At 30.9% G+C, this 26168-nt stretch overlaps 1 protein-coding gene across 2 annotated transcripts in view; it reads right to left on the bottom strand.

Annotated features, from left to right (window-relative positions):
• Positions 1-23796: 23796 nt before the first annotated feature.
• LOC149539178 (uncharacterized) overlaps positions 23797-26168 on the bottom strand; it is an 84137-nt gene continuing 81765 nt past the window's right edge. The window contains exons 14-15 of one of the 2 annotated variants that reach the window (XM_089799141.1): positions 24183-24249; positions 23797-24085 (exon numbers count right to left, since the gene is read on the bottom strand). In XM_089799141.1, the coding sequence (XP_089655267.1) occupies positions 24217-24249 (33 nt within the window). In that variant the 3' untranslated portion in view covers positions 23797-24085; positions 24183-24216. Of the gene's footprint in view, positions 24086-24125; positions 24250-26168 lie in introns of those variants that run through there. The other variant, XM_089799142.1, reaches the window with a different exon arrangement.

A 26168-nucleotide genomic window follows, 5' to 3' on the forward strand; every position in this document is an offset into this window, starting at 1 on the left:
TGATCAAAGTAAAAGGCTCTATATGTATATTGATGGAAGGCCAAAAGAAACAAGGAATATTGTAGGATTTATAAATAGTTCTCAACCTATGTTAACTAATAAGTGGCCGAATTGTATATTCGAGGAACGCGAGGGAAATCTTGTTTTTGTATGTGCAATAAAATCTATAAGTGCAAGAGAAGATCTTCTAATAGATAACAATTTGAATCATGTAGATACAAAAAAATTTCCCTATCATGGGACTGGTAAGTATAACATTTAAATCAATTGCCTCTAATTAATATTGACTCCAATATACAATCTATCATTTAATTAATAATAATTTTTGTTAAGTCTATTACTTTAATTTCACTTTTGATTGCTAAGAATTACTAATCTTTTTCAGAGGGAAACATGGATACACCACAATGCATAGGCATGGATGTACCAACTCACACACCTTCTTCAGCAAAGGTAAACCTTAATTATTGCAATTGTACAAATTATATAGAAATAAAGGCTATATTATTATGTTCTTTTTGTTATGGATTTGGAGTTATTTTGATAGAATTTTACTAATATTGATGTCACAATTTGATACTTATTGATAGGGAAAAGATAAAATCACAGCAGATCAAATGCGATCTAAAACATGGGCATCATTTCTAGATTACATCGCCCGTAGTGCTAACCTCATATTCATGGCCCATAAACTCATACAAAAATATAGTGATAAAATTCTTAACATTATCCTCAAGAGAAACATAATAGAGGAGACAGAGGCACTAAAAGAGGAAATGATACTTAGATTCAATTCTTTGAAGGTAAGTAGTAATTAATCTTAAGCAATAATAGAATTTCAATAGATGTTTATATTTTATAGTATCTTAGGGATTGTGATCTAAAATATTATGTGTTCTTCTATAGGATTTTGTGACACTTGTGAGACCACATGGTCAACATGGTGAGGGTTGTAGCACACAACCTTCATGTAAGTAACACTTTCTCTTTACAACATTATTGAAAATTACACAGTATTGAAAATTATAATATTATTACACTGTTGAGTTTATTTTAAGGCAGATTCAGTTATGACTAAGTGTTATTCCATACTTGGGTATCTGTTTGAACTAATTAGGTTGTGCTTGATGACGAAAGGCAAGAGTGTTATGACCATTGAGTTAAACTAACAACTTATTTACTATTAATATACCCATTTGTAAGTTGTAGATTGTATCAGGTATAAGATTTATAGTTTGAAATGCAACTTCACATTCTATGATCAAAATTTACAAGTTGTGGAGCTAATAGGAGGGAGGCAACTGGAGGAGCGATTGGAAGTTATTGAGGAAAGGTATGTGGTACAATGGGTTGTCCTTATTTGTTCTTTGTAAAAAAAATTGTTTGAAAAATACTTTTTTTTTGCATAACTTGTTTTTGATGTATGGTTGTCACATTGCTGAAGAGCCACCTTAAATTAGAAATCATTGACAATATCTTAATTTGAGATAGCTACATTTACTTGGTTATTAGAAAAAGTTTTCATGTTCAATAAAACCAATGTAATATGAGATCTGGACTTCTTTTTCAGTCTATATGATACTTTTATAAAGATAATTACATAGACTTGATTGTGGACTAGTTCATTGCAAGAAGAAATGTTTTATTATTATCTCTAGTTGTGACTTGGTTTGAAACTTTTCACTTGTTATAAGCATTAATATCATGCTATAGTATATTGTGTAAACTAAACTATACGATGTGATAATCTTGGTTGTTGGAGATATAGAGGATGATAGATAAATTAAATTTAAAATATGAAATTTGTTCAATTATCTTCCAATACTAAAGATGCTTAAATGTTTGAAAATGCCCAAGGCACAATTTTTTTTTGGTGTGATTATATAAGTGTTGTAACCCAATGTAATTTCAATAGCATTCACAAAGAAAATTATAGATTTGAGATGGAGCTAACAATGACATGACTTCTTATTATGACAAGAGTTGCTATAATTTATGTTTCTCTTTTTTCTATTGAAAAGCCTTGCAAGTTCTAATAACAAGAACCGTCTTCCTCCAGGCCTAAGAAGTCTTCCCCTAATTGGGCACTTTTATATTCTTCTTGAAAATAAAAGGCCAATTCACCAGATCTTAGCTTCTCTTGCTAAAATCTATGGGCCAATTATTCTTGTCAAATTTGGTAGCTGACCTATTTTGATAATAAGCTCGACAAAGTTAGTGAGAGAGTGTTTTATAGTGAATGACAAGGCTTTGGGATCGAAGCCTCAAATTTCACAAGGAAAGAATTTGGGATAAAATTATTCAATGGTTTCTTGGGATACATATGGCCCCTTCTAGAGAATTTCTCAAAGGATTTGTGGGTTTGAGCTTCTCTCTCCCAAGAGATCCCAACAACTTTGCAAAGGAGTCACTTCTTAGTTTGAGCAAGCACAACTACAAAATAGTGTTAACATGAAGAGGTTCTTCTTCTTCTTGAACTTCAAGATGCTTATGTCTATGATCAGTAATGAGAAGTATTTTGGAGAGGAGTCAGGGTCTCGGAGGAGATTATTTCCAAGATGATTGAGGAGTATTTTGTGTATCATGGGTGTGTTAATATTGGGAATTATATTCCTTGGTTGAACTGGCTTTATTTGCAAGTGTATGAAAGGGCAATGATCAAGTTACAATCACATTTGGACTTAATGCAAAAAATATTAGAGAACCTCATCCATCTATAACCACTTGTAGTGCCATTAATATAGGTCTATGAAATCTCATCTCAAGGTGGTGGTAGACCCACCAAAGACCTAAAGATAATTATCCAAACTAATCACTGACCAAGCTACTGTCGGTGATTACTTTGGATATTTATCTTCCACTAATTTTATTTAACAAATCATCTTGGTCAAAATTTTGACCAATGTTGGTCAAAACTTCCACCAAAATTTTGACCAATACATTGATTGTGGGTTTGGCATGCTAGTCGATCAAGTACTAGCATTGGTCAAACTTTTGACCATACTTTGGTGGAAATTTCAATCAATTCATTGGTCATAGGTTTGGCATGATAGTCAATCAAGGACCAACATTGGTTGAAAATTTGACCAATTAATTGGTCATGGGTTTGACATGTTGGTTGATGAAGGGCTAGCATTGGTCAAACTTTTGACTAATATTTGGTGGAAATTTTGATCAAATACTTGGTCAAAATTTTGACAACAAAAATAGCAACAAAGTAATTGGTCAAAAATTCAACCAATTTTCATCAAAAAATGAGTCAAAATTTACTAGTGTCTTTGTACTTGTATTTGTACATGAAACAAACTTATTAATATAAAACATGATTTTCTATATGTTTTCTTCCTTCTCCTTTGCATCTTTTAACACTTATTGATTGCTCATGTATGACTAATAGCTATAAATGTAGATCCTTGGCTTTTATGAGCTCAATCATTTATTGTAACTAACATTCTTACTTTTTTTTTTACAAGTTGCAACATGGATGCAAGGGTCTCAAGAGCTCTATCCAATTACAAATTTTTTTGCTCCATTCTAGGAAATGACATTAACCAATTCCTCATATATCACTTTTAGTTCTATATGTTCAATCATTTTATATTGATCATTAACAAAATCATAAGTGCTCTTGTAGCATACTTTTATAATTATGTGTATCAATTGATCTTGATTTTTGCATATATCAGTTATTCTTTTAAAAAACTTATTTTTAGATGTTTTGATTTGTTCTAAGATATGTGTGGCTTCTAAAAATAACTAAAACACTTTTATGTGAAGATTTCATATAATGGAGTAACAATTGGATTTAGAATTTATGAACTGTTATATATTGTATTCTTTTGAATAAACATGATGAATTCAAAAATATTTCATATTCTTAGTATTTAAACTTATCTTTACTTTTTTGTGCTTTGATGCAATGCTTCAATTCAATTCTACTATTCTATTATTAGCGTACTATAATCACATGATAGACCATAGAATCATAGGAAATCACCAAAATTTTCATAGATAGAAATTTTTTGTAACAAATCCTTGCAATTTTCTTATTGGTAGATTACCTTTCACAAGGATTAAGGATCTTCATCAACACACATAATCATCTCCTTGATTAGCTCCTTGATCTATTAAACATGCTTCTAGCTCAAAAAAATGGTTTACATAAGTTTTTGTATCATTACAAACTAATGTATGGAAATTATTTTACTTGGCCCTAATACTATTCTGGTGGTTAGAACATATTGTTCTTCATGATGTCCCTCAGCCTTAACTCTACTTGGCATAAACTATAAATTTTCTATGTCTCACTTGACATATATTGTATTTTGACTCATCTACATTTACTTAACTATTCAATATCTCTTAAGTGTACTAGGCACTAACTAGCACTCAACATGAACTAAATATGTGCACTTTACATTATACTTGTTCGGCCTATATAGTGGCTCGGTCAGAGTGTTCACTAACCAATATTGCCTAGATAATGACTAAGTGTTTTTCTCTAATAGACAGTACCAAGATTTCCTTTAGAGTCAATAATCTTACCTATAAGGATGATTATTGGTAACTTTATTTTAATGGATCTAGATGCAGGATTGGAACTATTATAGGTATGCTTTTAGTTTATCCTTCTAAGAAACCACTTCCTCTTTCTTATAAATTAAATTTCTAATGCACCAATAATATTGTGGAATATGAGCTCTTAATCCTAGATTATAAGCAACCTCATCTCTTCAAATCTATATTTGGAAATTTTTGGAGACTCATAATTAATTGTGCAATAGATTAAAGTTTTATATCAATATAAGAATGATAAGATGAGAAAATTCCATGAATTTTCCCTTGGCTTATTGTATAAATTCCCATCTTATGATATCTAGATGGTACCTAGGAGAGACAGTAGGCATGTCGATGCTATGGTTAGTGCTATGTCTCTTCTTTGTCTTGATAATAATAAGAGTTTTCAATTTATTATTTATAATCTTACTAAATCTATCTTTTCTAAGGATAGTCTAATTATGCCCTAGTGCTTTTATTTGCATTCCAATGAGTGGTGCTCACAAATCTTTTGGTACTTGAAGGATGGTACCTATTCAAATATGATATACATAATGCTCGTAATAGGATTTTAAAAGTAGATTTTTTTTTTACATTGTTATAGATGACACTCTTTATAAGTGATCCTATGATGATGATTTCCTTAGATGTCTTAGAAATAGTGAGATCCCAATATCTTTATAAGAGTCTCATTCAGGGTCTTATGGGGGACATTTTGGTGGAAATTCATTGGTGAATAAACTCTTATGCATGTAATACTATTGGAAAAAAATGGAACAAGATTATTTTTCTTTTGTCAAAAGTTGTCTGTAGTGTCAATAACATGGTAATCTCATTCATGCTTCTTCTATTGTACTTCATACTCAACTAGCTTCATGGAATTTCAATGTTTGGGATTTGGATATAATTGAAATGATTTATCCTCCTTCATCACAAGGACATACATAAATTTTGACAAGCATAGACTATTTCATAAAGGGGTTTGAGGTTATCCCTCCTTGTTCTACCATTGGTGATGCTATTTACAATTTTTTTCTTCAAAATATCATTTCTCTCTTTGGTATTCGTTCAACCATTATATCTGATAATGATACTTTAAACATTAGGAGGTTAAGAATTTTTTGTTGAAATATTAAATTCATCAAGGATTTTTTACATAATACTACCCTTAATGCAATAGGAAAGCTAAATCTTCTAATAAGGTTATCAAGAAAATTCTATGAAATATTATTAATAAACATGTTAAAGATTGGCATACTTAATTAACTTATTCTTTACAGGCTTATATAACTAGTGTTCCTTCTACTATGGGTACTTCTCCTTGCAATCATGTCTATGGTATTGATTCTATTATGCCTTTAGAATTAGGATTTCTCTTTGAGTGTCTTTTCATGGGAATTTTGATAACACTTTTAGGGAACAATGCTTGCAAGAATTAGAGATGTTAGATGAACAAATAATAAATGCATTGGAACATATTTAATCCTACCATAAATCTCTTAAAAAATGATATAACAAAAAAATGAATGAATATTATTTTTCTATTGGTAATCTTGTTCTTTATGAAATCAAAGGAACGTGAATGCTTTACTTGGTGAAAAAGGAAGATTTTGTCCTAATTGGTTAGGAACCTTTGTTTCTATTGAATTTTATGGTTCATGAGCTTATAAGATCATTTATATGGATGGTGATCCTCTAAATGAACCTATTAGTATTATACATCTTTGGTGTTATTATGCTTAACAATTTCTTTCCCTTGTGTCCTAGTATTTTTTTCTTGTGTATGTTATTTTATTTACTAAAAATGTTACTTTAGAAATATTTGTATGTTATTTTCCTTCATTTTTATTTTTATATGCAATTAATTATCATTAATCATAGAAATAGAAATGCTTTTCTCATATATACATCATCTAGTTCTAATATATGAAGGCATCATAAAAAAATATTCCTTTGATATTATACTATATCTACCTTAATGCTCCATTAGGTGGTGACTCCTAGATCTCTCTGATCTATGATATGAGGATGATGATTGGCAAGATGTAGTTTTGTGCGAATGGATCCTAGAAGAACAACGCTTATATAGGAACTCACATAGTAATCATACCTCAATCTCCTCTTCTATGCACCACTCTAGTCTCTCCTCATTCTCTTCTCTCAATCTCAGCTCTAGTGCATTAGATACAAAGATATTATCATGTTTGTTAGGATCTATATATACTTTGACCTCATGCTAGGATGTGAATGAAATCATTGATGCTATAGTTATGTCCTTAAGAACCTCACTCACAAAACTCCTTCACTCTCCCACTATCACCACAATCAAAGTATTTAATTATTAGTATGTATTTCTTTTTCATTTTCAAATCTATGTTTTTTATCCAATACATCATTTTAAACCTGGATCTCCCTCATGATAGTATAATGATGAGGGTGGGGGCATGAAATGATTTCTCTCTACATGTTCTCACTACCTAAGTCGAGGGAGTGGTTTGTCACTCTAAGGGCATATCTATCATGCTCAAAGTGGTCTACTAAGTATATTAAATACTAGCTCCTTTTACATAGAATGGATTACAAGGAGCATGTCCCCCACTCTCTCATCTAATCTATGCTATGACACTACCTTTGTTTCCTTCTCTATTGGAGGCTAATTTCTATAATATTATCTCTCCTATATCTTATAAATGTCCTCATTCATGAGTTGATCTTGTAGCTAGTCCTCTCCTCCCATATTCTTATCTCACATGCATTCATTCTCCTCTTTGTCTCCTCCTCTCTGAATGGACCTAGATTGCTAGTGGGGTAATCTTGTAGGAAGATGGCTCTAACTCAATCATCTAGTAGTGTATGTAATCACATGTGACATTGATATAAACCTCTAGTGGAACTATAACATCATGTCCATTCTCTATATTACCCGAGATAATCTCAGCTATTGTAGGCATCATAATGGCCTTGGGTCTATGAAAAAAATTAGTTCAATGCATGTACCATGGTACCTCACCAAGGATACCTTGTCATATGCCAAACTACCTTAGTACCCAATCATAGTAGTAAAAAACTACTAGAAGGATCTTCCATCCTTCTAGTAGTCTCCTCTTCTATGAATGGTATGTGGAATTAGGCCACTCTACCATACTGAAATATGATATCCATACTATGTCTTCTACTCGTATCTAATCAAATCTCACCATCTAGTATAATGAATCTTTAAACTAATAAATCTCTCCTAGTGAATAGGCATATACTCTCAGAAGGATCTCCTCTAGTGTAATTGAAACACATACTACTTTGGTGCATGTGAAGTTCTCAAATAGACACACCTATAAGAGTGTACACATTATCAAGCTATCTATTTGATATCTGGTAAGTTTGCTTATCTTGACATAGAGAACTACTAACATACTCCTCCACATAAATACTTCTATCTCTAACTCTACTCATCATATTGCATGTGTAAAAGGTGTCACAAACATTGTCCCTTTCCTATTTAGGATCACAACATATGTTAGAGTATAACACAAAAATTGTCTAATTAATGGATTTAGGCCTGATATGATGTGGAGAAGATCAACTTGATCTTCTTGGGATCTCATTTCTAATGAGTAGCCTAGGAAATACTCCTCATCTCTCTCTCTCTCTCTCTCTCTCTCTATATATATATATATATATATATATATCCTCTACATCTCTACGTATATGTAGCCTCACTGGAAGCCCTCAAATGGGAAGATAGAGAATTATGTATACATCCTCCAATGTCACTATGATCTTACATGTTAGAAGATGTAATGTACATGTATCCTCAATAACTGTATATGTCAGAAGATGTGATGTACATGTATCCTCCAATGTATCTTACATGTCAGAAGATGGAATCATATGTGTGGTACTTAACCTACTTATTATAGGCCAATATATCTCAATAACTGAATATCCTCATTTCTTAGTTCTTGTATGCTCTCTCAAATAGAATGTATCATCTTTGACATGAAATTCTCTCATAAAGATGAAAGATCATGCAAAATTAACTTAAATCATATTTCATCTCATTGATCTAAAACAAGTTAGAATAGACTAATTAGATAGGACAAAGTTGAATTTTGGGTCAAGATCAACTTTCTTGGTGAGGGTTGACTTCTCTGGTTGGGGTTAGCTTATCTATTCAGACTCAACTGCGTTGGTCATAGTCAACTTCCTTGGTTAGGGTCAACTTATGTACAAATCTGGAGGTTTTTCTCCTAGGTATAGGTTAATCATCATTTGGAAATTGAAAAATATGGTGCAAAAATGGTACAAGGCTACAAAATAAGGCATAACACAATCAAAATCATGATTTACCTCTAACAAAGGCTTCTTAGCTACAACTACCTCTCTTAGAACCTCCATCTATATTACCTTGGACATCTCCTCCCTTAACATCTTCACTACTCTTCTTCTTCTCCTATAAATTTAAAAGGTAATAAATGAATGATAAGATCCCCTATTTATATCTTTTTGAAGTAGAACTAGGGTAATAATTAGGGTTTTCCATTCTATGCATTTAGATAAGCATACACTCTTTTAATTATAACTTGACCTAGGTTACTCTAATTTTCTCATTTTTATAAGTATTAGAATGATGATTCAATCCCTCTCCCTTTAAAACTTCCTCATGAATTTTAGAAGTATTTTTCATCATTTTGCAAATCTAGCTCATATAGTTAGTTATATCACCTATTTCATCTATCCTAAGGAGCAAGCCAAAATAGGGGGCATGTGGACACCTCTAAGCTTCACATAATCATTCCTAGTAAGTCTTAGGTTATTTTATATTTTTACTAACATGTGTTCTCTATGAATATTTTCTTGTAGGATCTCGGTGTTGTGGACTTTTCTATATCCTTGTTCTTTACTAAAAAAAACTTTGTTTTATCTTTCATATTCGCATAGTGTCATATTTAGCTAAATTGGGGGATAAATGTATTGTCTTGAACTAGAAGCACTTTAATTTAACAATGGTTTAACACATATTTAATGCAATTTAATTATAAATTTACATTTAATATGTACTTGCATATCTCTCTTTATTTCTCCTAGATGGAATCAAGGTGAGATTTAATAGATCCTCCTCGATATTCCTATTTTAATATGAAAAGTTCAAGGAAGGACCTATCCACTTGAGTCCTCCTTTCTCTTCTTCTAATCAACCAAAATCAATTTTTTGCACTAAAACATGGTTTTCTCAAGATCCACATGGGATTTCTTGAAACTCGTGAGTGTTCTAGTACCACAAGGGAATCCATAGGGTTTTCTCCCCTAAGGTCAAGGACACAACATGTGTCTAAACCAAGATCTTTTTTTGGCACCCTTCTCATCCCTTGTGTGTTAGAGTTTATTTGAGGTATTGTTTCAAGTGCCCAGGTGACCAATGGGAGAAAGTTAATGCTAATTCTTTTACAAGAAAACTCAATTGCATAATTTGTACTAGGTAAGCAAACCTCAAGAAAAAATGACCAAGAAAGAACACACATACTTCAAGTGGAAAAAATATTGTAGACATTCCAATTTGACATAGATAAATTGCAAGGTGGAAGAAGAGAGGCTTGGAAAAATCGTTTGAAGAAAGAGAGTTTTTTACTTCTCCATTATATCTACCATTCAAGAATTCAAGATTCAATCATGGAGTAGAAAATATGGATTATGAGTATGGCTTAGAGTACTTATCCTTGTGGGCTTGGGGGCTTGGTATTCTTTCTTGGCTACCCTCAAACCTATGCATTGCCAATTCATTATCAACATCAAGTTTAATTTACATGCTAGGGTTTGGATTTAGGGATTTAGATATTGGCATTGCACACTTTCACACTCATACTCAAGCATCACACACTTTATGATTCATTCAATGACTAATTGTGGAGGTGGAAATTTCCAAAAGGGGGATTGACTAAGGAAAACCTCTACTTGGCCACCCAAAACACCTATTTTCATATATCATCACATCTCTATAGATAAAATTGAATGTAAATTCATACACCCTTTTTGCATAGCTTTAGAGATCCAAAGTCCATTTTCCTATTAGAAATAAAGGTCAGGGATGCAGTGTGTCCCTACCCCTAGGAAGTGGGCCCTAACCTAAGTGGTCATCAACCCTACATATCATTGTTGACCAAGAGACAAATAATTTTTGGTTTTTCATATCTTACAGTTTTAGGCTTGAAACTAGTTATGTTAATTGTTTAGAGTAGTATAGAAGGCATATAATCAAATCCAAATATTTGTCAATATGTAAAGGTAAGTATCTTATTTTATTTAGTCATTTTAGTACTTTACATTTTAGATTCTCTTCTCATTTTGTTCTTATTCATAGAGTTAGAATTAATTTATTTTAATACTTTATTGTTGGAAACTACAATTGGAATCATTCTTGTGTTGTCATTGATGTCAAACCTTACTAGGAAGACATTTTCTAACAGTGTAGAGTGCCACATCTTTTTATTGATGAAGAGGATTTGAAAGTAGAAATAACAAGATGATCTAGTAAAGTTTTTGATTAAAGAGAAGTATGATGGAATTATAATGGGAACTTAATCAATTAGATTTTTGATAAGATAATGTGTTGTTTGATCATTATATTAAGTGAAGAAGACAATTGAGTTGAAGTTCAAAAGAGACACTTGATGAAAGACTAGATGTTGAGTAAAAAACTAAGCTTGACTAAGTGATAATTTACAAGTTCAATGAAGAATTTGAAGTAAAAAATTAAGGAACTAAAGAGATAGCCAAGTAAATAGTATTAGCTGAGTGATAGTAATGGTCAAGCAAGATAAAGAGAAAACTAAAGAAGCAAGTGAGCACAGAGTAGGATGAGAGAGCAAGTGTAAGTTGAGTGAGACAAAACTGTAGAGATCAAGCTACCCAGTGATGACCGAGCTAAAGAATATAGCGATGACCGAGTGTTAGCAAATTAACAATTTATGAAAGAATTAAGTTTCAACATAGTTAACTTTGAAAATTGGTCAAAATATGGAAATGATAAAGATTAATGAGTTGGCATATTTAATGCATGAATTGAGTTTGTTAAGTGATATAAGGAAAAAATTCAATGCGAATTTTGTAGAAGTTTAAAGAAAGGAGAAGGAGGAAAAAATGATGGAAAGATTTAATGAATTTGATCAAACCCTAAGATCTACAATGATGTTTAAGAGAAAAAAGACCAAAGTTACCTATTTAAAGAGGAAAATGAGATGTTTTATGGTTTTTTCTTAGTGAATTTTTGAAGAGCCTATGAAGAATAAAATTGCAGAGGAAAATTGAGAAGTGCGTGAAGAGTGATTGCTTGAAGGGTTACCATGTAGATCAGAGATGGATTATATGATAAAGTCAACTCAGCAAACTAGGAATGAGCTAAATGGATATCTAAATTTGCAAAATGAGTTGTACTTTAGTAGATCAAACCTAGTTGCTACTTTCTAACCATTTTGGTAGTAAAATTCTTTAATCAAGGATGATCTTATAGTCATAATCCTTTAATCATGGTGACATTCTAATAGAATAATCTAAAGACCTCTAACAAGGTCACACCTAATAGGGTGGTTAAATCCTTTAACATGGTCACACCTAGTAGTGTATTGTGTAACCTTTAACAGGGATGGCTCTTAATCGAGCTCACTTCAGAAGAGAGAAAAGTGGTAGCATGTTACTTGGTGATTTTTCCCAAATTGGGTTTCCATGTTAAATTTTGGTGTTATACTTGTGTGAATATTGTTTTCATGATGCATGCTATTTTTTTAAAAAAAAAATTAGCATATACTAAACAAAGAGTTAGCGATGAGATGAATAAGTTGATTTACTGATGAGTTGCTATATTGGTTGAGTAAGTTTATGAGATTGCTAAAGTTGTTTGAAGTTGTTAAAATTTGAATTAGTACATCTAAACCTAAGGATAAATAATTCACCCACCCTCTAAATTATTCTATCATTCTAATAATTGGTATCAAATCTTGACTGCTTATAAGGAAAGTTTGAATGGACTTAAGATAAATATCAAGTTGTACAAGAGAGAGGTACCTAAGATGAAAAGAGAGAACCTCCTAGCATGGAAATGCTTAATAATATTGCATCAATATGAATTTGGAGATTATGCACTATACTACTTGGAAAATAAAAAATGTGGAAGCCTTTAGTGAAGATGAAGATGGTTGTATATCTTTCTTTTGGCATCAAAGTGTGGGACACACTTTTCTATTTACCAAGGGAGTCTGATGCAGGAGCATCTTGCATGGGAAAATTAAATTATTAAAAAAAAAAAAAGAGAAAAAAAGAAAAAAAAATTGTGGAGGAGAGAGAAAGTGATGAAAATAGAAAGAAAAATAAAAATGGAAAAACAAAGGAGAAAAGAGGAATTTCTATTTTCAAGGTGTATAGATGGTGTAAAAAGAAAAATAATAAAAATAGTTGTTATTCCATTAATCAATGTGTGTAGGTGGCATCTTAGAAGTTTGTGGAAAGTTCCTTAAATCATGCATTTAATATTTTTTGTGATCCATAAAGGAAATGTAATTTTCTAATTGGGCCACATGGTGGTACTTAGTTGTATTTAGGTGGAAATTCTAGAAGGTTGTGGATATTGTAGAAGGTTGTGGATATTCTAGAATGTTATGGATAAATCATCCATTGGGTGGTAATTGCCTATTTAAGGAAGGCTTATGTTCATTTTTAATCAAGCTCTTCAAGTGTAAGCTCTTCTAATGAAAGCTCTTCGAATGTAATTTCTTGTAGAAGCTCTTCGGATATAATTTCTTGTAGAAGCTCTTAGTGAGCAATCTCTCTTATATTGTAAGAATTTGGAGTCCTTTCATTTGGAGAATATTGTAATGAATTTCAAGTATTAATAGATGCTTTATGAAGCATTTTTTCATCTCTTGTCTCCATCTTGTTGTGATTTTGGTTGTGAGTTGGTATGGGTGGTGTGGCCCTACACCAGTGGTATCAGAGCATACCTTTGTTAGTGGTAGCAAAGCGTACCTACATCGGTGGTATCAGCATACCTTTGTCAGTGATAGTAGAGTGTACCTACATTAGTGGTATCAAAGTATACCCTACATCAGTGGTATCAGAGTAGGAGTTTCGGTTGAGCATGCAGACAGATCACTGAATGTGAGGCAGTTTGCACCAGGACCTTGAGTTAGGTGAAGTTTGTCAAGAAGTTCTTGATTGTGTAGACAGATCGCCGACTATGAGGCAGTTTGCATGAGGTGCTTGTGTTCCACAAGATTTGTCTTATATAGACTTAAGTATAGAGAAGAAAAAGAAGAAGACGAATTTTGTGATTGGATGGATTCTAAGGATTCCTCGACTTGAGAAATTTAGAGCAAGAAATCAACAGTCATTTCTAGTTGATTTGCAGAAGCAAGTGAATGAATTAGAAGTTGAGTTGCAGAAGAGAAGAGCACATCACCAGAAAAGAGATGTTGATAATTTCTTGGATGTAGAAAAGATAGAAGATCCATTGGAGTATCAAACATGTGGTACAAAAGAAGAGCAAGCAAATGAAGAGGAAATTATTTGTGAACCAGAAGTTGAAGAAGATGAAAGAGAAGAGGAAGAGCATGACGATGACAAGATTTATGAACCTGAAATAGATCAAGCTGATTTGAATATTGCAACAATGGAGGAGAAGTATAGTGCCTTAGTTGGAGATCAAGCAAGTGAAGTAGTTACATGCATTGTTGATGACATGAAAGATGCAAGCAAAGATGAAGATGTCAAAGAGGTAAATTTCTATGACTCATAGGATGTTTCCTTTGAGGTGCGTTTGAAAGATATTGATGATGGTTTGCATGAGGATCTTGTTACTCATGTGTGGTATGCAAAGGAAGATTGGTATGGTGTTGCTAGGTTTATTACAGGTGTGATTAATTCAACAAGATTGGATGAGGATGAGAGTTATACTTGGATAGAGTTCATTGTGAAGGAGCATTTTCAGCAGCAAACAGTTGTTCTAGCTAGGTGTTGGAAAAGAAGAAAGAAGGAAATATATTGGCACCAGATACTTGTTCTAGCTATGTGTTGGAGGAAGAGGGAAAAAATTTTAAAATGTAAACAATGGCTACTTCATTTTGTGAATCCATATTCACAAAATTTTTCCTACTGTGGGAGGCGGATGCAGGAGCATCATGCATCACGAAAAAAATGTGGAAGTCTTTAGTGAAGATGAAGATGGTTGTATATCTTTCTTTTGGCATCAAAGTGTGGGACACACTTTTCTATCTACCAAGGGAGTCTGATGTAGGAGCATCTTGCATGGGAAAATTAAATTATTAAAATAAAATAAAAGAGAGAGAAAAAAAGAAAAAAAATTTGTGGAGGAGAGAGAAAGTGACAAAAATAGAAAGAAAAAAAATAGAAAATGGAAAAACAAAGGAGAAAAGAGAAATTTCTATTTTCAAGGTGCATAGGTGGCGTAAAAATAAAAATAATAAAAATAGTTGTTATTCCATTAATCAAGGTGTGTAGGTGGCATCTTAGAAGTTTGTGGAAAGTTCCTTAAATCATGCATTTAATATTTTTTGTGATCCATAAAGGAAATGTAATTTTCTAATTGGGCCACATGGTGGTGCTTAGTTGTATTTAGGTGGAAATTCTAGAAGGTTGTGGATATTGTAGAAGGTTGTGGATATTCTAGAATGTTGTGGATAAATCATCCATTGGGTGGTAAGTGCCTATTTAAGGAAGGCTTATGTTCATTTTTAATCAAGCTCTTCAAGTGTAAGCTCTTCCAATGAAAGCTCTTCCAATGTAATTTCTTGTAGAAGCTCTTCGGATATAATTTCTTGTAGAAGCTCTTAGTGAGCAATCTTTCTCTTATATTGTAAGAATTTGGAGTTCTTTCATTTGGAGAATATTGTAATGAATTTCAAGTATTAATGGATGTTTTATGAAGCATTTTTTCATCTCTTGTCTCCATCTTGTTGTGATTTTGGTTGTGAGTTGATACGGGTGGTTTGGCCTTACATCAGTGGTATCAAAGCATACCTTTGTTAGTGGTAGCAGAGTGTACCTACATTGGTGGTATTAGAGCATACCTTTGTTAGTGATAGCAGAGTGTACCTACATTAGTGGTATCAAAGTGTACCCTACATAAAAAATGAATACATTGAAGTTCCTAGACCCATGATAATTGAGAAAATAAAAGAGAAGCAAGAGCTCAATCAAATAATGATAGATCTGGCATCTTCCCTAAGTTATGATGAATTTGATGATGTGAAGGATTTTACTAATGCAAAGAAAATATGGGATAAGTTGGCACAAATCCATAGAGGAGACAAAAATGTGTTAAGGGATAAAGCAAAAAGCTTGAGAGGCAATTTTGATGAAATGAGAATGAAAGGAGCGATTGTTGCTTAGTATTGTGTCCAAATCAAAGAAGTGGTTTATGCAATTAGAGGAGATGAAGCATACATATCTAATGAGACTCTAATAAGAAAGGTATTAAGGACTTCACTTCCTATCTATGCATTTAGAGTATCTGCAATACAAAATGATATGTACACCTAGTAATGATCTGACCTTGGATAGTCTAATCGGTAGACTCACTACATTTAAATTGTCAAATTTGATAACTACAAACCATCTATTGGTGAATGTGCTTTAAAGTCTCAACTAAACCTTGATGTATCTAAAAGAAAGAAAATTTCAAAGAGTAATCAAGTGGATAATGAAGATGATGACCTTGATGATGTAGAAGCACTATTGGCAAGAAGGCTACCAAGAGGAAAAAGGAAAATACAAAGGTAAACTCCCTATTAGTTTTTTTAAATGTGAAAAAGATGGTCATATTGTTGCAAGATATCCTAAGAGAGATGAGGAGGAAAGGAAAGACAAAAATATTGAGGAAGGAGAGACAACAGAGACAAAAGAGGTAATAGAGAATATAAAGAAAAAGGTGAGAATTCTTGTTACATTGCTAAAAAAGATAGTTTTGGTAGTGATTTTGATGAACACGATGAAGAACCTGTTTTTGTTGCAATGAAAGATGACTCTGGTGAAGATGAAAATTTTGAGAAAAATTCTTTAATCTCACATGTAAGTAAGAATTATAAATAGATAATTGATAATGGTTTCTTACATCATATGATAGGTGATACAAGTAACTTTGAAAAGCTAGAACATTATAATGGTAGTTGTGTTAATCTTTTAAATGATGCACCATGTTATGTGAAAGGTAAAGGATCAATTATATTGAATGACAAGTTTAGATATGATAATGCATATGGGTTGAAGGATTGAGATATGACTTGTTGAGTGTGACACACTTGAATAGTTCAGGCTACCAAGTTGACTTCCAAAACAAGAAAGCAAAGATCTATGATGCTACTGGTGAATTGATTGGAAGTGGAGAGCAAGCAAGATGTAACTTGTTCTATTTAGACCTAACTAAAGATACATTTCTATTTGCACAATTTGAAGATGTTTGGTTATGGAATAAGAGGCTATGTCATGTGAACTTTTATAATTTAGTAAGCATTAATAATATGTAAAGAGTAAGAGGGTTACCAAGATTGATAAAACTTGATAAAGTGGTGTGCAAATAATGTCAAATGGGAAAAATGAAAAAGTCTAGTTTTAAGAGAAAGAAATGTTCTTCTAATGTTACTTTAGAGTTGGTTCATACTTATTTATGTGGCCCTATTATAGTGCAAAGCTATTATGGTGATAAATAATTTATTATATTTGTTGATGATTTCTCTAGAATGATGACTGCGATATTTCTTTAAGAAATATCTAATGCTTTTCAAATGTTTAAGTGCATTATGCTAGAGTTGAAAATGAGACAGGGAAAAGTCTAAAATGCTTGAGATCAGATAGAGGAGGTGAGTTCATATCTGAGGAGTTCAATACATTCTATAAAGACAAAGGAATCAAAAGAAAAATGTCAACACCAAGGACTCCACCACAAAAATGGGATAGTTGAAGAAGAAATAGATCAATCATGGAGTATGCAAGAACATTGATGATGGAAAATAATGTTTCACAAAATATTGGAGAGAAGTTGTAAGCACTATTGTCTATACATTGAACTAAGTTCAAGTCAAGAAAGGTACAAAAAAAACCTTTTGAATTGTGGTATGGTTATGCACCTAATATCAAACATTTCAAAGTTTTTGGAAGCAAGTGTTATATATTGAAAGATGCAAGGAAAGGAAAACTTGATGCAAAGAGTGACGAAGGTATATTCTTAGGATACTCCACTAAAATCAAGGCATGCAAGTATTTGAATTATATAACTAAAAACAATGAGAAAAGTGCAAATGTTAGAGTTGATTAATTTGTTGAAAAGAATGAAGAAGAATGCAAGAAGGAACCTAAAGTTAACAAAAAAACTTGTATGCATCTATGAAGGAGAACCAAGTACCTTACTTGAACCTAAGAATGAGACTATTGGGCATCAATAGACTGGCACTAGCAAGCATCTCTAGGCAAGCTATTGAACATTTGGTTGTAGGAGCTAAGTCACAGAGAGAGGTGATCGTACACCAAACAAAGGAAGCCAAGTTACAACATGAAACACTTAGAGTAGATTAGAAAATTGGACCAAGTGAATTACCACAAGGAGAAAAAAGATCTAAACCTATTTTACAAAATTATGTTTGAAGACACTATACACCAAATAAAATCATTTGAGACAAAGATTTAGGAGTCATGAAAATAAACAGATTGAAGAATGACACATGTCTACTAAGTGAATTTGAGTCAAGAATAGTTAAAGATGTATTTGGTAATGAATATTGAATTAAAGAAATGAATAAGGAAATTGATAAAATAGTGAAAATAAGAGATGGACATTGGTACCAAGGCCAAAGGACAAGAATGTGATTCGAACCAACTAGGTATTAAAAAACAAGCCGAATGAGAAAGGTGAAGTCACAAGGAACAAAGCAGGATTGGTTTGTAAGGCATATACACAAGAGGAAGGAATTGACTATTGAGAGACATTTTCCCCAATTGAAAGGTTAGAAGGAGTAAGAACATTACTTGTATATGTTTCTTACAAAGGTTTCAAGGTATATCAAATGGATGTGAAATTTTCATTTTTGAATGGAATCTTGGAAGAAGAAGTCTATATTTAACAACATAAAGGATTTATTGATCCTAGCAAGAAGAACATGTTATGTAAGTTACACAAAGCACTATATGGTTTGAAACAAGATCCTAGAGAATGGCATGAAAGGTTACATAAATATTTGGTGAAAATTGGTTTTACAAGAACTAATGAAAATAATATTCTGTACTTAAAAAGTGAATTTGGGAACAAGATATTGATAGCTGAAATATTTGTTGATGATATCATATTTGAAGGACATGATATATTGTACAAATTATTTTCTAATGAGATGAAGAAAGAATTTGAGATGTTAATATTTGGAGAGATTCAATTCTTTGTTGGTTTGCAAGTTTATCAAATGAAAGGAGTTATATACATTGCATAGTCAAAGTATATCAAGGAGATATTGAAGACCTTTGGAATGATAGATTCAAGACCAGTTGGAACACCGATGGTGATTGGAAATAAGCTTGCAAAGAATGATGATTTTTCAAAAGTAAATTAGACATTTTATAGATCAATAAATGGAAAATTGTAATATGTTGTTCATAGAAAACCTAACATTGCATTATTTGTTGGTATTGTTGCAATATTTTATGCCACTCCTAAGGAGAAGCACATGATGGTTGTGAAAAGAATATTGAGGTATCTTAAAGGTACATAAGACTATGACTTATGGTATAAGAAAAATGACAAATTTGAGCTGAAAGTTGACATAGATGTTGATTATTGGGTTGGAAACATTGATGAAAAAAAGAGTACAAGTGGAGACACTTTCTTTCTAGGCAAGAAATTTATTTCATGTACAAGTAAGAAGGAAAATTGTAATTTTCAATTCACGGTAGAAGTTGAATGTGTTGCAAGTGCAGTTAATTGTTCAAACATTGTTTGGATCAAGCAAATGTTGAAAGGTATGAAGGAAGAAATAATTGAACCTGTGGTGATATATTATGATAATATAAGTGTTCTAAAAATATGCAAGAATCATGTGATGTACACTTATACCAAGCACATTGTAATTAAGTATCATTACCTAAGAGGACTAGTGCAAGACAAAGAAGTAAGACTGGAATATGTGAATACAAAGGAACATATATTTGATATATTCACTAAGGCATTACCTGAGGATGCATATGTGTATCTAAGAGGTAAGTTAGGGTTCATTCGCCTATTTAAAGTAAATTGAGAATAAATGCAAGATTGCATCAACTATTGTGATCAAATTATCTTACAGATTGATGCAAGAGGTCACACTTTAGGATTTTCCTAAAGGTGTGAAAAATATGTGAAAAGGAGAACAAAAGCATTACTTGATAAGGCTGGAAGCAGGAAGATGGTGATGATAGAGGGAGTCATATTTAAAAGATCATAAAGTGACAAAGAGAGAGATGTGTACATGATGTGCATAAGTGGACGATGTATTTGACATAATTTTCAAAGAGGGAGAAGTGTGTCCCTACCCCTAGAAAGTGGGCCCTAGCCTAAGTGGCCATCAACCTAGCAGATTAGCCTTGACCAAGAGCCAAATGATTTTTGGGTTTTGCATATCCTATAGTTTAAGCCTTGGAACTAGTTATGTTCATTTTTTAGAATAGTACAAAAGGTAGAAAACCAAATCTAAATATTTATCAATATTTAAAGGTATGTATCTTATTTTCTTTAGTCAATTCAATATTTTGCATTTTAGATTCTCTTCTCATTTTGATCTTATTAATAAAGTTAGAATCAATTTACCTTCATACTTGATAGGATTTCAAGGAATTAGACATTCTTTCATCTAGCTCCATACCCATTAGATCTTGGTTTGTGTTAGTGATCCATTATCACTTAGATTACATTACCTTATTAAGATCTAATAACCATGGGGTTAGTTTAGAAAGGATCCATCTCCTTAACCCTACCTTCTTGAGGTGTTGGGCTATGTGATTTACCAGGACTTATTTCCTTTCTTTACATGTCACCCTACATAGTAAATAATTGTAACTATATGTAAATGAGATCAACATGAAGAAACATATATAAACATCCATGGCTTGTTTTTCATGGACTTGAATGTTATGACTAATATTATTTTCAGTAAATTTGATTAGTACAGATTTTTATTGTGAATAGTCATATTTATGTATTTTAACCTTTAACTCATATGCTTTGACTAATATTATTTTTTAGTGAAATTAATTAATAAAAAATTCTATTTTGAATACTCATATTTATTTGTTTTAAATATTTAGGATTATTTAGATCTATTTAAATAAAAATTTGTTATGCATAATAGGAACTAGTGAAAAATGGAACCTTTTATATGTAATTCCTTATAAGATTTTACTCATCATATTAGAATATTGTTTAAAAAATCTCCTATGGTACGTTAGAGGCTTTTGTAACTTGAGAACTAAAATAAATAGTCATTCACATTCATGATGCATTTATTATCTATCTCTCACCTTCCCTTTGTTTTCTATAATTGGTTTCATTTGTTTTAGGATGATTATAGTGTATAATAATAGGTTTTTAGTTGAATGAAAAATAGTTCTATTTAAATTAGATCATAAACACTAAAATATCTAATAAAAAAATTATAAATTTGAATGCAACTTAGAGAAAAGTTAAGACAACTTCAACAAAATAAATATTCAATAGACACATTTACTCTAAAAATCAATAAATTGTAAAGCACACACGATGTTTCATATATTGGCTCAAAACCCATCAACATTTTAGTAATCTCGAATTGAATAACCTAAGATTTTAAGGGTCAGATACCCTTTTCAAGAGAGTTGTAATCACATTGATGGAATAATTAGTGTATCAAAATATTAATCAACACATGGGAATTTATTGAGTAAGAAAATATACTAATAAATTAGATCCTCCCCTTTCAACCAAGTTGGTGTCTTCAAAGAATCTTTCTATAAAGAAATATTTAAGACAAATATTGTGAAATAAGTGATTATTATTGAAATTGAGTTCAACTCCTAGTAATAGTTCATTAAAAATTATTTATACAATGCAAAGGTGAAGCAATAATAGAGTTGGGAAGTTTATATAACTACACAAATATTCCCAAGTGAATTCCTAATTGAAGAGGGGTTGGAATAGACCCAAAATTGTAGTAAAAGGATAGGTAATCAAACAATATAAACTATAAATTATATAGCAAGAGAATTTATGATACATGGTTGCGAACACATAAAAGATTTATCATAAGACTAGGACCCTTCTTGAAATAGCCCCTCCCTAACCTTATTAAATATTTATAAAATTTATTCTTACAATAAATTTTTCTATTATTATAAAATCCACTCATTGAGATAAACCAAATCTAGCCAAAAGTTATGAAACCTACTAATTAAGATGCATTCAATAACCCCTCTTTAGCTTCTAAAATATTCTTCCCAAATTCCATATTAATTAGCCTATTCTATAAATCAATATCACAATCATTTCTAAGTCCTTATTGTTTCTAATATTTATTACTTCAGATAGGGTGACCTTGAGCTATAATCAAAGATTTATTATCCTGACAAGGATGCCTTCTAGTTTTTAATATTTTTTACATTTGTTTTTTAAATTATCACTTGGACTAGAAAGATACATTGAATACATTGGTTTTTTCACACTTGGAAATGATTCTCATTTAAGTAACGACATTCTAAAGGATCATTTTAAATAAATTTATCAAGAAATTTTATAAAAGATGATATGTAAATAAACATAAAGAAATATTCCCATTTGTTGGGTTCTAAAGCACTTATACTAAGTAATTAAATGCAATAATTAAATAATTAAAATATAAAAAAATTGAAGGATGACAAATTGATCTCCCTTTTGACTTTAAAGTAATCATTCTTCAAGGAAAGATGTTCAAGGTTGTAGCCAAAGACAATTAAAGAATGCCTCATAAAAATGTAGGTAGAATGTGTGAGTGAAATATTTGATTATTATTTATCTATTATTAAATTTGAATCATATCTTAGAAAAAAATTGATGGGTTTGTAGTCCTTTAGCATAGTTAAAGCTATTATTTTTTATTGAGGACAAACTTATGAGAAGAATAAGTCACCTATATGATAGTACAATCAAAGAGGTAGGAATTAAGAATACTTTTTTACATATCTCTTAGATTGATAAAATATCTCTGGTCAAATTTTTCCAAATATCAACTACAATGTGTAAGCTAGCATATCTATTGACCAATATATATATATATATATATATATATATATATATATATATATGTATATGTATATGTATATGTATATGTATATGTATATGTATATGTATATGTATATGTATATGTATATGTATATGTATATGTATATGTATATGTATATGTATATGTATATGTATATGTATATGTATATGTATATGTATATGTATATGTATATGTATATGTATATGTATATGTATATGTATGTATGTATGTATATATATATTGACTATAATCAATAAGTCAACATATCTATTGTTAAAAAAACTCTAGGTAATTTTTAATATATGTAAATCTCCCTTTACATTATGGTGAAATATAATGCTAACATATTTTTATTTTTTTAGGTAAAAGTGGACTAACCACCATTCCCTACTGAGAAAATCAGGTAGAACATTTTTTTTTCCTTCAATATGTTTAGTTTCAAAATCAAATGTATCTAAAAACTGGGCCCATCTAAGTAATCTAGCTCTAACCACCTTATTTTTGGATTCCTTTTTGAAGAATCCAAATAGAATATATATATATATATACCTACACAAACACTAGAATGACTTCAAGCTTACCCCTTACATAGATTTTTATCAATTAATGCTAACATATTACTAATGACATTTATAATTAAAAAGAATAATTTAAAAAATTAATTCTATATTTTTATTTATAGAATTACAAGCCACAATATAATCATAAACCTCTTATTTTTACTTGAAAATAATTCATTTTAATTAAATGATTAGTAAGTATGTTCAATATTAATTGAAAAGATCTAGATTAATTTAAATATCATGACATCAAATATAAAAAGGTTATTTAAAGTTTTTAAGGATTATTTAAATGTTTTTCTAGTTAAAAATAATAAGAAGAAAATATTTATTAAATGTGAAATTAAATATAAAATAAAAGATGTTTACATTAACAAGAAAAATATTTTTTTAAGGAAACAAAATTTATTAAGCATAATATAGATATGTTGATAAGGAAATAAGAAAAAAAATCCTTTCTAATATAAAGTTTTTAGTAATAAAAAAAATCATAAAAACTATAATAGCTATAATTCTCTTCAAGGTTCAATTATTTTATAATTACATGTAAAAGTCTTTGATTCAAATTCTCAATGCAAAGTATGACTAAGACTTATTAGTTTAACTCTTACACTCTTCAAAGTAGGTACATCAAAAATATTCTCCTCTGAGTAGAGCTATTTCCTAATTAATGAAACATACCTAAAATATTTGTAGTAAAGAAATCAGCAAATTTAGTCAGTTTAGAGAAATAATAAAACTTTAAAATACATGCATCATTTATGGACAAATTTATTACCTTTTTATTTTTCTTGAATTGTTATCAAGTCAACTCATGATCGATTGTATTCAAGTTGCTCCAAGAACTAATAATAAAAAAGAGAAACCAATTTTTGTATTATAAGATATCATAAACATCTCCAAAGAAAATGATTCAAAAAATATGTATGTTTGTACAATCATGTTGAAAAGTATAAATATTAATTTTGTCAACTTGGTTTTCAATTAATATCAAATAGGATGAGAAATAAAGTTGATAAGCTATATTATCAAGACATATTTGATATTACTAAATATTGCAATGCCTTTGATCAAGATAGATTGACAAATTTTATGGAATGAAATTAAATACTTAACGAACTATAAAAATAAGACAAAATTCTCTTATCCTTGCAAAGAGGTCTAATGCTTATAAAAAGTACTTTTGTTATTAGAAGCAAAAAAAAAAAATGGGGTTGTCCTATAGTACTTACCACAAGGGAATTATCAACAAATTACCATTTTTAGTGTACATTATTAGCAAAATAAGAAACAACCACCAATAAACAACCACCAATATTTTCCTCTATAAAAAATAATATAAAGTCTAATCATGAAATTACTAGTAGCATTCTAGTCAAAAATAACATAACCATTATAGATCTTAATAATAATAAACCAAGTATGTCATGCACAACTATAACAAATAAAGCCTAAATTATAAAAATGTAAACATTCTTAAAATTTATAAGGTCATTAAGACCACCAAGCATATGAAGCCACCAAAACTAAAGACCAATATTAAATTTTCTTTTTATTTGCAAGGGCTAATTGCAACATCCTAGCCCAATTTGTATTTATGAACTTGAAAATTGTCTTATAGTCATTCTCTTGCTAATTTTGTCCTTGTGAACCTTTTATTGCAACAAATAAAGGGTAGTCATCTAGATATGTATAAATTTAGTGTAATCATGCAACCTCCTCAAGTCACTTAACCAAATCAGCTAAGACACAAACAATATCCTACATCTTCCCATCAAATTCAACTTAGGTTTTCTTGATTGCACCAATATTGCCACTCGCCTCCTCTTTCATACTATAATCCCCTTCCATTATAGTATTTTACATGCCAAAGGTAAGAGGGAGAATTCTCTTTGGTTGGGGGATCGAGAGTAGGATTGACATTATTGTTTAGGCTCTAAAAAAACTGGGTTAGGTTACTAGCATTGGCTAAAGGAGCTTCTTTCTCTAGGGTTTCCTCCTCCACCTCCCTACTCTTTATGTCCTCCAAATCATAAGAAGAGGAGGTATCTTTGTTAATTGATGGAGTTAAAAATATGATAAACAAGATACTAAGAGGGGTGAATCAGAATCTTAAACACTTTAAACTTTTCACAAATTCATTCACATCTATCAATAAACTTGTGCATGTAAAACTTGTATTGATAACTTATTGTAATGTGTAGATCTGATATATCACATGCATGCAAATAAAAAATAATAAGATCCTAGAAACCCTCCAAGGTGAAGGAAAAACTAGGGTGGGGATGACACCTACAAATCTTCACTACTACAGTAATAAAGTTAACCTATTATGAATACAATGTTTGATCATAATATATTATCTACCCTGTGATGGGTCTGCCCTATTAAAAGCTTAAGAGACTGTTAGGTATCACCTTGTTAGAGGATTTAACATTTACAAAAAATTAAGGACTCTGTTAGGAGATTTACAAAGATCTGTTAAGAGCACTTTGTTAAGAGATTTACCCTGACTCAAGTTAGTTAAATTTGATTCAATACCCAACTCTTGGTATGCTTTGTAAGTTGATTTTGAGTTTTCTCCTTGCTAATTGATCCTCTCCTTTGATATGATAATACTTTTCTTCCCCTTTCACTTCACTTCTATGATTAGGTTTCTTTCTCTATTAAGTGATAATAAAACCTTTCACTGACTTCTGATCTAATCTCGATACTTTACTTCATTCATGCTCATCATACTCTCTCTCTCTCTCTCTCTCTCTCT

This window comes from Cupressus sempervirens, chromosome 9 (assembly GCF_028749045.1).
Source record: "Cupressus sempervirens isolate cs-2001-9-10 chromosome 9, ASM2874904v1, whole genome shotgun sequence".
In the NCBI taxonomy this organism is placed as follows: Eukaryota; Viridiplantae; Streptophyta; class Pinopsida; order Cupressales; family Cupressaceae; genus Cupressus; species Cupressus sempervirens.